Source organism: Oryctolagus cuniculus, chromosome 14 (assembly GCF_051225735.1).
Source record: "Oryctolagus cuniculus isolate XC-2025 breed Fujian yellow rabbit chromosome 14, ASM5122573v1, whole genome shotgun sequence".
Taxonomy (NCBI): domain Eukaryota; kingdom Metazoa; phylum Chordata; class Mammalia; order Lagomorpha; family Leporidae; genus Oryctolagus; species Oryctolagus cuniculus.
The window spans coordinates 23,456,862-23,468,768 of record NC_142880.1 but is presented as its reverse complement, the minus strand read 5'-3'; the positions used below and the strand labels follow the sequence as shown (position 1 = coordinate 23,468,768).

Below are 11,907 nucleotides of genomic sequence, written 5' to 3'. Positions count from 1 at the left end.
GCTGTGGGGCCCGGCTGTCAGCCACCAAGCACTCCGAGGGAGCGTTGGTCTCATCCGCCTCGGGTGGTCCTGTACTTTCCAGACCGAGGCGAGCACGGAATCACGCGCTCACTCTGTCGCCTGGTGGCTCCCTGCCCCCTTGCGCTCCACCTGAGGGGTGGGCGTGGGTTGCGGGGGGACATTTACACTCCCACGTGTTCTGCACAATCTCTCTATAGAAGCCACCCCCTGGCAACCTCCCAGGCGGACTCTCCCAGGGCTCCGTCCCAGGCATTCCTCCCGCGGGACTGGTTTCTAATCGGTCCCCAGTTGAGCCGCCCTCTCCGCGCTAATGCTCGCAGTCTAGCCCAGCGTTCCCCGGATCCAGAGCGCCAAGGCTTTGCCGTCCCAGGAGAGCGCGTGTGCCTTTGTGCGTGTGTCTGTGTGCGTGTCCGGGGCAGGGAGCTGTGTGTGTGTGCGCGCGGGTGTGTGCGTCCGTGTGTCCGGCTGTGCGCGGGTGCGCGCGCGCGCAGGGCTCCGAGCTTCCTCTCCCGGCACAGCGCACCCAGCGCCCGCGACGCTACTCTCCTAGCAGCCGCCAGCAACGCGAGGCAACAGCAGCCTCCGCCCCCTCTGCCCCGTGATTGGTCGGTTCTGCTCATCATTTCCCTGCTAGCAAGAGGGAAGGGCCAGTGACGCCCCCAGCCCAGCTGCAGAAGCGGCCGCCACCTCCGATGCACAAGGTGTCTCTTCTGAAAAGCAACCTGAGCCCCAGGGAGGAGGCGTAGAGACCCGGGCAGGGCTGGCGCGCTCAGCGCGGGAGGGCGCCGCGCAGCGCTCCAGGACCGGGGCTGCTCGGCCTCCGAGGACCCGAGCGACCTGATCCCGGGATCCCGCTCCACGCTCCTCTCGCCTTTTACGGATCTCCCCCCGCACCCCACGACTCTCCCGCAAAACGGAGCCTGAATATCAGGAGAATCTGCGGGAGCTGGTGCACCCAGGACTTTCCCGGACACCCAAAATGCGCTCCATTAGGAAGAGGTGGACGATCTGCACGATAAGTCTGCTCTTGATCTTTTATAAGACAAAAGAAATAGCAAGAACTGAGGAGCACCAGGAGACGCAACTCGTTGGGTAAATGCAAAGCTTCATTTTAGGATATGACCAAAAAGAAAAAAAAAAAGTCAAGCGGGGAGTGAAATGGGGTGTAGACCGTAGAGCGATGGCTGGGGTCGCGTGAGTGTTCCTTTGAGCTTGCGTGTGCTTGGTGCCCTGCGTTAAATAACAAAAGGCTGCTGCCTAGGGGCTGTGCGTTCCCGGCGCGTGTTCAACTTGCCCTGTGCGGGGCGATGACACTTGTGCCTGCGCGGGGCCCGCTCGCACGCGAAGGAGAAGTCGTTGCAGAAGTGTCAACAAAGACCGTGCGCCCTTGTCCTTGTAATCGGTGCTGTGTTCTCTGCACGGGCACCCGATCGCTCTGGGTTAGGTAGGAGACAAGGGCGGGTTTCCTAAAAGGCTCAAGTTAAAGCCCAGATGCAGGAAACGGGTCCTTTCTGTTTCTTTACTTTAAAAATATTAATCATAACAACAATAAGCCTGGGTGTAGGTCTGCTTCTTGTCATCTGGTTTAGAAACTCCAGTAGCAGCCAGCATACTTCCTTGTTTGTTCTTGCATAGCTAAAACGCACGGTCCCAGTGTGAGAAAGAAACTGGGTCCTGTGGCTTCGCATGGACTGGTGTATTTCTGCGATTTCTTCAGTTGGTCGAGATGAGTTTAGAATCTTCCCCCGCCCCACTGGGTTCTCTAAATATCGCACTTCCTTCCTTCCTCCCCCCGGCCTCCGCGCCTGCCTTTGAAGTGCACTCAGGAGGTGGTGCCTTTGGCGTGGCTCTGGCACAGCTTGGAAGCCTTTTCTGAGGATGGGTACCAGGATGTCAACTCTGGACAAACTCGCCTCTCGGAAGCCCTCCCGGGTCCGGGGAATGCCCGCCCGGGGCTCCTGTGTCTCTGACATGTATGAAAACAGGAGAGGAGCCACTGCCATTGTGTGTGTCGGGGCGAGTGGGTGTGCATGCGCGCGCGAGGGCGCGCGCGCGGCGCGGGACCCCCACACACGCGAACTCCTCAACTTGGCGCACCCGGTTTCTCGTCCTGCTGCTCCTGCCTCCGTCGTAAGCCTGGAAGGGAGCCCGACGTGGGTCGGTCCATCCAGGAGGGACTGCCCTTCAGTGGAAACCTAGGACTGCTGTAGTAGTCAGACAGAGAATGAGAACACGCGAATATGGAACGGGCTGAATGCTCGTTAGGCATCAGCTCTGCCTGGTGTATTCGGGGGTGGGGGGACCCCAACTCTAGGAGGAGGTTTATGCAGGAGTAGGAGCTGTGAAGACCCAGTCCGGCCCAGTTGTCAGAAGAGCGTGGTTTGGGCGTGGATGTGAGCGTCCGCGGTGGACCTGGGCTTGCCAGGCAGACAAAGGGGTCTTGGGGAAGGTACTGAACGCGCGCGTGGGAGCTCCGGTGAGAGGCGGAGGCTGGGGCGTGAGGGTCGAGGCTCTTTGTTCCCTTCCGAGCTGCTGGGCTCCGAGGATGAAGACAAAGCAGCCGAGCTTCCCCAAGACTCTGAGGGTTCGGGCCCGGGGCTCGGGACCCTGGACAGCAGGAGTGGGCGGGACGAGTGGGGAGGTGGGGGGCGCCGGTGCTGCCGCGGGGTCCCCTTCCGAGGCTCCCTGACGCGTCCTCCGCCTGGGAAAGGTCAGAGCCGGGACAGGCTGTGTTTCATGGTCAGTTCTCCATGACCCTTCCTGGAGACCGCGGGCGGGTGGGCGCGGCCCTGGGCGCCGAGGAAGAGGAGGGGCGGGCAGGGGCGCGCCGCTGCGGGGCCAGCCCCCTCGAGGCCGTCGCCAGCACCCTTTTCTAGCTGAGCTGCGAGGTCTTCCGAGAAGGCGTGGGGCAGGAGCATGAGTTCACCGAACAGGAAGAGAGGTGCGCACCGGGCCTGTCCTCGCCTCCAGGAGAGCCAGGGCCAGGCTGGGAGAATGAGGGAGGGGACAGGGAAAGCCTTCGTAGCAGGAATCAGGCCCCCGCTTCTTTTTTTTTAAAAATCACTTTCCCTGCTCAACGGGCAAGCCAGCTGCTCCTGCTTAATTAAAGCCCGTAATTGGCAGTCTTGCCGGGGCGAGGCGGCGAGCTGGCCGCGGGCGTTGCTCTGGGACCTGAGCCCCAGAGCGTCCCATGCGCCGCGGGCGCCACTGGGCTCCCGCCGAGGTGGCGCTGCCGCGAGCGAGCCGTGCACACCCGGCGAGTGGCCTTGAGCGCTCTTTGCGTTTCCCCAGGATGAAACGTTCGTCTCGTGACCTCAGCCCACTATTTAATCGAGTCATCCCACTATTTAATCATCCCCTGGACTCCCCCACTCCCCCCAGCCGCGTGACGAGGCTAGGTCGGAGATGAATTTAAGCTGACTGGAGGCTTGGCTTTGGGGCCCAGGCCAACACGGTGTTTAAAAGTGAGGTTAACAGAGGCAGCCTCTGGCCTTTGGGGGGCACTGCGTGCCTTGCGGGTGGGCAGCAGTTCGAATGAAGATCTTTCCTAGGCTAATCTACCATGCCCCCAGATTCATATTTAACTTTCCTGCTAGTTATTGCAGTATAGACAGTGGGTTCCTTTATCAATTCGACCCATGCCCTCCCTTGTCTGGAGGTCCCTGCTAGAGTTAGTGTAGCTTTACGCTTCTTGGGGGTGGTCCTGAGCACTCTTCCCATCCACGTGGACAGTGCGCAAAGCCGGAGCCCCCGCAGGAAATTTCCCAGGGGGTATCGCGTTCCTGTTAGTCCAGAGGAATATTAACAGCACGTTTTGTTTTACAACAAGGAGTTGCTCCAGGATCAGTGAAAAAATAATTATTGAGTACCTAAAGTAGATATTCCTTCCACAAAAACTATTAATTGCCTATGATGATGACTTAATGAATAGTTATTTCAAAGGGTATTCAGATAATTAAGTGATCCATTCTTGCCTTTTTATTTTTTTAATGGATCTCACACTTGGCTTATGATTTATCTGGGTCTGTATGCTTTTTGAGGCTTAACTGGAAATGTGTTTTAAGGTTTCCATAGACAAAAATGAGTATGAATTATGCTCATTTAATGTAATGGAAGTTAAATAAAGTATAACATATATTTTAATGACATGCAAATATTTGCTTTATTATCTCTTAAAATTTGCTACATATTTTTTTTCCTGGTTATCCACAAATTAGATTTCAACTTACTTTTCTTACCATCTAGAGATATCCTTTTTAATTTGACTTTATGTTGTCTTTTTAAATAATCCACAGTACAGATTCTCCACATAGGATAAAAGTGGCAGTGAAAATGAACATTCATACTTAGTGTATGACTGTTGCCAACAAAGTTAGGTCTGACTTATTCTATGGTAAAACACACCCCTGTAGATCAAGAATTCCAGAATTTGGCATTTAGGTCACATGTTAACATTTGCAGTTCTTCCAGAAGTTCTGAGCAGTGAGTTAAGGTTGAATTTTAGTTATTTGTCACTTAGGTAGTGAAAAGATATGAAAGTCTGCTACTTTTGTTCAGGTTTAGATTGACAGTACTTCTTTCTTTCAAATAATTTGAATTCTTGTATAAAGGAGGAAGGTTGGGGCTGGCACTGTGGTTTGGTAGGCAAAGCACCTGCCTGAGCACTGTCATCCCATATGGGTGCTGATTCGTGTCTTGGCTTCTCGTTTTCTGATCCAGCTCTCTGCTATGGCCTGGGAAAGCAGTAGAAGATGGCCCAGGTGGTTGGGCCCCTGCACCGGCATAGGAGACCCAAAAGAAGCTCCTGGGTCCTGGCCTTGGATCGGCCCAGATCCGGCCATTATGGCTACTTGGGGAGTGAACCAGCAGATGGAAGACCTTTCTCTCTGTCTCTCCCTCTCTGTCTGTAACTACCCCTCAAATAAATAAATAAAACATCTTAAAAATGGGGGGGGGTAAGGTTAACATAGTCAAATTGAAACACATTTGTTTGAAAAGCAAGACCAAGGAGTTTCAGAGAAGTTCAATGTAGGACTGCAGATCAACCTTCAGGAAGTGAAATTACTAGATTCGCTATTACTACAGAGCAACTAGTATAAATTGTACCACAGCCTGGAAACTCCCATATCAAGGAGAAAAATATTTGTGGATACTAGGAGTATAATTAATATTTATTTTCTACCTCTGGTATCACATAGATGATCCACTCAGTGGATTTTTCTTACTTCCGTGTAATGAGGAATGCTTTATAGTATATTGCTTTATGTTGAATGGTTTATTTGATAAGCTTTGTTATTTTCCCTTTAAAAACACTTAGTGAATTTCCTTGTAGCCAGCCCTGTGCAAGAAGTGTTTTTGTTGCAGCTGTTCAGAAGTCACAAGCTATCTGCAATGAGAAATCAGCAGGGGGTGGGAATATCCTTCATGCCTCGCATTCATGGGAAGGAAAAGTATTTCTAAGTCGGAATGCCACCAAGGCCACATACAAAAAAATCTCTGGGGACTCATTGAACTCTATACAAGTAAATTTGTTCCACAGCCTCACATTACGTTAAGCCTAGCCTTTTCCCACATGAATTCATGAATTCCATTGACTATTAGAATAGTAGTATGATGAGAAGTAGGTACTTCCATTTCAAGTTCTCTTCAATGATAAAAGTCTGAAATTTGGCCCATCATTAGTTCAGTGCAACCAATTCAAAAAACAGAGTACCATGGTCATTTTTTATATATATATAAAAACTAATTTAGGGGCTAGCATTGTGACTAAGTGGGTTAAGCTGTGGGCCAAAGTGCAGGCATCTCATATGGGCACTGCCTTGAGTTCTGGCTGTTCCATTTTGATCCAGCTCCCTGCGAAGGCACCTGGGAAAGCAGTGGAAGAAGGCTTATGTCCTTGGGCCCCTGCACATGTGTGGGACACCCACATGAAGTTCCAGGCTCTTATCTTCAGCCTGGCCCTGTTCAGGCCTTTGCAGAAATTTATGAAGTGAACCAGTAAATGAAAGTGCTCTCTCTCTCTTACTCTGCCTATCAAAATAAATAAATAAATAAATAAATCTTACAAAAACTAATCAATTTTAAAGGACTTTTTAAAACTTCTTGGGAATTGTCAAAGGATTCCCTGCAACTGCATGCATCATAGCAGTCACTCTGGAAGTAAAAATGTATGCACATGTCAATAAAGGGAGCTTCCACAGATTTTTTTTTTTTTTTTTTTTTTTTTGACAGGCAGAGTGGATAGTGAGAGAGAGAGACAGAGAGAAAGGTCTTCCTTTTTGTCATTGGTTCACCCCTCAGTGGCTGCCACGGCTGGCGCTCTGTGGCCTGCGCACTGCGCTGATCCGATGGCAGGAGCCAGGTGCTTTTCCTGGTCTCCCATGGGGTGCAGGGCCCAAGCACTTGGGCCATCCTCCACTGCACTCCTGGGCCACAGCAGAGAGCTGGCCTGGAAGAGGGGCAACTGGGACAGAATCCGGTGCCCGACCGGGACTAGAACCAGGTGTGCCGGTGTCGCTAGGTGGAGGATTAGCCTATTGAGCTGCGGCGCCGGCCCCACAGATCTTAAAATATGCAGGCCATTGTATACTTTTACTTCTCCTCTGGAAGTTTACTGGTGGCAGAAATAGTTTGTAATCACAGCAATCTGAGGTTAGAAAGCAGTGATATCGACAAAGCAACTCCTAGTAGAGTGAAGGTTACAAAGATCCCTACATCCTTCCACAGATATAGGGATAGTCTGTGCCTGTACTCTTGAGGGCATATCTGCCATATATAACTACATGTAAATGAAAGTGTGGATAAATGCAGAAGTTAACCTTCAAGTTTTCAGTTCCACGTAGTTATTATCGTCAGATGTATAGTATCAGAATTGACCTCTGGACCATTGAGAGATCAAAAGGAATAGCCTGTGTTTCCTTGCATCCTCAATGATCTTTATGAAATGATTATTATTAGCCATGCATAAGTATTCAAATGTATAATTTTTATCAGTAGAACAGTTCAAAATATTAATTTTATGAAGTTCTAAATTTCACAGGGAGCAGTTACATGTGATCCTTTGAGCTGCTTCAAATTTAAACTGCATATTTAAGAGACTGCAAACTGAAATACCAAACTATAAACCTCCAATTGCAGAATTTATTCAACAGCTGTTACACAAACCATGTTTCCATTGATAGTAGGAGAGGATTGCCCACATAATAAACACAGATTTAGACTTCTCAGTGGAGCACATAGTCATGTTACTTTTTAACTATGCTTTTAAGAGTTTATAATTTAAAACATAAGATGTAAAGAATGAGAAGGATGTTCTGAGAGGGCTATGGCTTTTGTTGGTGTGTCCTAAGTGGCTTTTCTATTCTCCCTATCTGGGTTTATATTTATAAAATGCAAAGACAACTGTCTATTGAATCAGTTATTGGTTCAGCTATAAACTGTTTCAGCAATCAATGTCCTAATGGCATAAATGATATCACAAGTATATCTCACCATCATTGTTATCACTTGCTACACTGCTACCGCCATTCCTCCTGGTACACAGTTGATTGGAGTTGGGTAGTTGATCATTTCTTATGCAGAGGAGAATACTAGTACTAATGCCTACTGAATGAATATTCTCCCTGCTACAATCTCTTTTCTCCCCACCAACAACTGTCAGGAAATTGTCTCATTGTTGAGATGTTTTGAGACCAACATTGTTTTTAAAATTAGCACTTGAATAGTGCTTTGCAGATTACTTTCCGGTGCAGACTCCTACTTCATCCTCAAGAATTCACTGGGTGGTAGTTAATGTGAATTCAGTTTTCAAGGTAGAGTAAGGCCATTGTGAACTTGAAGGAGAATATTCTTTGAGAAAAGCTAGGAAGCCATAGAATTATCAACACACATAGATCACCTGAAACCCCAAAGTGATATTACTCCAAACAAAAGCTCTTTCTTTTGTGTATGTGTATTCCTTCTAAAAATTACATTAATCTTGGGAGTCAGTTATAGAGACGCAGGATAATTGACCAGACATTCTGACCCACTTGTCTAAAGAGTTAGTGGGAGCTAATGGGGAACAGTTATTTAATTAGAAGTTCTATTTTCCTTTATGTATTACAGAGGTTATTTCTTTATATGAAAATAGCTTGATAAAAAGGAGTAGTAGAGATGTCTGCCTGATAAAGTCATACTTACTTAATCCTTGTAACACTTTTCATCATGCTTATATCTTTCCTTCTAACATGGAGAAAATTTGTCTATAATTTTCACTAGTAATCTAAATCAAATTATGTATTCTGCTACATAGAAAAAAACTCTTCTTACTTTCACAAAGCTGACATTTTTGTTTTGTTTCAGAGATGGAGAATTGTGTTTGAGCCGATCACTTGTCAATAGTTCTGATAAAATCATTCGAAAGTCTGGTTCGTCCATCTTCCAACACTCTGTAGAAGGTTGGAAAATCAATTCCTCTTTGGTTGTGGAGATAAGGTGAGTTTCTTTAATAAGTCATAATAAACTTTGCCTCATGTACCCAGATAAGTTGAGCTTGGCAACTTGATTTATAGTTTAAATAGGAATACTTTATTGAAGGAGTGAACCAGCTCTATTTAATATTGTTCACTGAGGAACGTGAAAGCTTAAAAACTGAATGTTTGAATGTACTGTCTTCAAATTAATGGAAGGCAGTATCCATTAAAGTACTAATATTTAATATATTTTATTCAATTACCCAGGATAGATATGTATTTTGTAGTTTATATTTTTTTCTATATTGCCTTCATTTGACTTCTCAAATAGATGAAAACAGAAGCTGTTCAACACTTATTTTGCTGACAGTTATAAATAATTTTGACTACACCTTTGAATGAGCTTATATAAAATATAGTGGTAAAAATAAGAAAATAAGTTTTTTATAAAATACTACATTATTTTTATAAGACTAGATACCTTAACTGAAGCAAATTCGCTTGAAATCAAATTCAATAGCTACATATATCCATGATGTCACTTTCTTCTATTATAGTCCTGATCTTAATAAGAAAAATAGGGTCATGATTCCCTAATTATAGATGAAACAAGCAAATTATTTTTCTCTATGGTGTCATTGCATTACTGTGTTGACGGCTATGCTTAAGTCAGAATGTTTTAGTAGATCAGAACTCTAAAAGTTCTAAATCAGAACTCAAGTATTTGCAAAATCCTAACTATTTCATGACTGAGTATCATTAACACATGGATTTTGTAACAGTAACTTAGTGATAAAGAGATTTTTAGGAGCTGATCAATTTGCCTGTGCATTCACTTCTTGAGTCACACCTACACATGATGCAAGTTATAAGCAACTTGAAGGAAGAGTGTAACCCTCATCTTTAGAATATGTGTAACAGATCATAATACACATTGCAGCAAAGACACTCACTGCGTATCAAAATTTACTTGAAAAAAATCTGGAAATTAGAGAGAGATGAATGTTAAAGAAATGCAAGGATGGTTAGACTACAAAGGATTGGAAGCAACTGGAGAGGGAAACAGGAATAAAACCACGGGGTATGTTTGGTAAATTTTAGATTAGGATGAGTTTTGTGTATGAGGGGCCTTGCAAAATTCATGGAAAGTGTGCATTATGAAAATACTGTGCATGGATTTTAAAACATCGTAACATCAATATAAATTTATCTTTTAATTCTACTTTCCACAAACTTTTTGCAACCCTCCGTATTCACTGGCCTAGTACAAGAATGAGTAGATGTGGAGAGTGTGATGACAGAGTTTGCAAATCGGTACTTTCTGGATGGAATACGACCTGCAAGCAAGATTTATTTAATCTGGATAGCTTTTTAAAATGTCAACATTGAAAATCAGGAGATTCATTATAAAGACACAGATTTTCAGAAACTCTTGAGAAATGGACATATTTGGCAACTCTGGACCTGTATTCTTCCTGAGAGCTGGGTGGTTGAAGCTGGAACTGCCCTGATCTCTGCAGTTTGATGTGTCCACACCTGCAGCTTCTCTTTCATGAGCAACCTCCCTAGTGAATTCCTCTCAGAATCACCCCCACATCCCCACATTTGAATTTAGGAATGCTGTGAGAGATGAGATAATCATGGGAAAGCAGTATGGGATGTGGGATGATCAGCATTATAAACATAGATATAGTTTAGTTTAGAACACAGTAAGGAATCCTATTGTTTTGGAGATGTATTTGAAAGAGAGAAATACAGGTAATTAAAATGGAAAGATCTTATCTCTGTGTAGGTCTGCAAAGAAAACTTTCAGATTAGGCGATTTGACAAGAAGGAAGCCATTAGCTTAGGCTATACAGATTAGATAATGGAAAGTAATGGAAGAAAGTAAAGTAAAATAAATTATAGTGGTTTAAATAATGTATCTAGCCATGATAAAATGTCATATAAATGAATATCTAATAAATAAATTAAGTAATTGACACTCATTTAATTATTTTATCTGGCCAAGCCTTACCAATGTCTGCATAAAAATATGAATACTATAGATGTGTATGAGGCTGCAGATACACCATTTGCCATTACTAAGATTTTAAGAATGTTAAACATAAATTTATTATTGCAATATTACAAATTAATGAGGTTTACATTCATATTTTAGAGAATGATCTGTTTTCAATTATATAACAACTGATCATACAAGTGAAATATTAGTATCATATATTTCTATATAGTTTTCCTTAACAGATAAAGATGTAAATAATAAAGAGTAAGCAAATATTGAATCATACATACAAAGTTGTCATTTCCCTGGAAGGCAAGCATAATTTATAAAACCATAACTGTAGAATATACAAATGGTTCATAAAAAATTATAATTGCCTATAGCAGCAATGACTAATGAGTGTTAATCAGTTTGACATTTTTCACTAAATAATTTAAAATAAGACAATGATTGTTGGCTAGCTTTTGCAAATATGTTTTAATGTTGTACTAGAAACTAATTATGTGGTATTTTGTATTATTACTTTTCCTTGCTTCTTTCTCACCTTTATAGCATTTAAGAAGGCTGTCACTCTGAGTCTGTGAGTGGGGATGTGTATATTTTACATATGTTCTACTTTGAAAAAATTGATTAAGACATTATAACTAATCAGTTTTGATTGTATATGATGGAAGCTTATAAATCTTTCTCATTTTAAAATTTACTTTTGACTTTTAATGCTTATGTTATATTTCTAATAAAATTTCATTTATTTACATTAAAATGTGTAATAGTCACTGAAGATATTTTTTACTTAGATTTATATACAAAATTTTCTCTTATTCCCTATGCTGCTTTCATAAGCACATCAAGAGGTGTTTCATATATATTCAACAAATAACTGTTTATCTGGGAGATTATATAAAAGAGATGATTTCATTGAAACTTGAAGGTTCATGCATTCTACAGATCACTTCATAACTGAAGTGATTAGTTTGACTGAAAGACTTAATTTTATTGGTAGTAGTTTGTTCTTTGTTACTGTATGGTAAGAAATAAAACATTTAATAAACTAGGGTGTGAATAAATCTGAGAACATTGTACAAAGAGATTATTTGGTCAAAATACTTTTTTGCATATTTAGGTCATTTTTTTTCTTTTTCTTTTACCTTATTCTTTATGTGTTGGATAGAAACCTAAAGAAGAAAAAATGCTAAATGTGGATTTATAGAAGTATGTTTGCTTAGCTGCTCCTCGGGAAAGCTTAATCACATCATAATTAATCAGAAAAAATATTTTCAACTCTTAGTATGATGCTGTATCAACATTCAGAAATATTTAAGACTTGCTGTGCAACAAAACATAATTGGAGATCTGTAAATGCTTACTAGTCAAAAAGAATTTGCTATCACATCCAGAGATTTAATTTAGGCAAAGGTCCACAACAAT

The 11,907-nt window shown here is 43.3% G+C and overlaps 1 protein-coding gene across 4 annotated transcripts in view; it reads left to right on the top strand.

Moving 5' to 3' along the window:
* Positions 1-506: 506 nt before the first annotated feature.
* ST8SIA4 (ST8 alpha-N-acetyl-neuraminide alpha-2,8-sialyltransferase 4) overlaps positions 507-11,907 on the top strand; it is a 100,667-nt gene continuing 89,266 nt past the window's right edge. For 2 of the 4 annotated variants that reach the window (XM_002713936.6, XM_070056885.2), the window contains exons 1-2: positions 507-1,113; positions 8,365-8,496. In XM_002713936.6, coding sequence (XP_002713982.3) covers positions 1,001-1,113; positions 8,365-8,496 — 245 coding nt within the window. In that variant the 5' untranslated portion in view covers positions 507-1,000. The remainder of the gene's footprint in view (positions 1,114-8,364; positions 8,497-11,907) is intronic. The other 2 variants (XM_089313065.1, XM_089313066.1) reach the window with 1 other exon arrangement.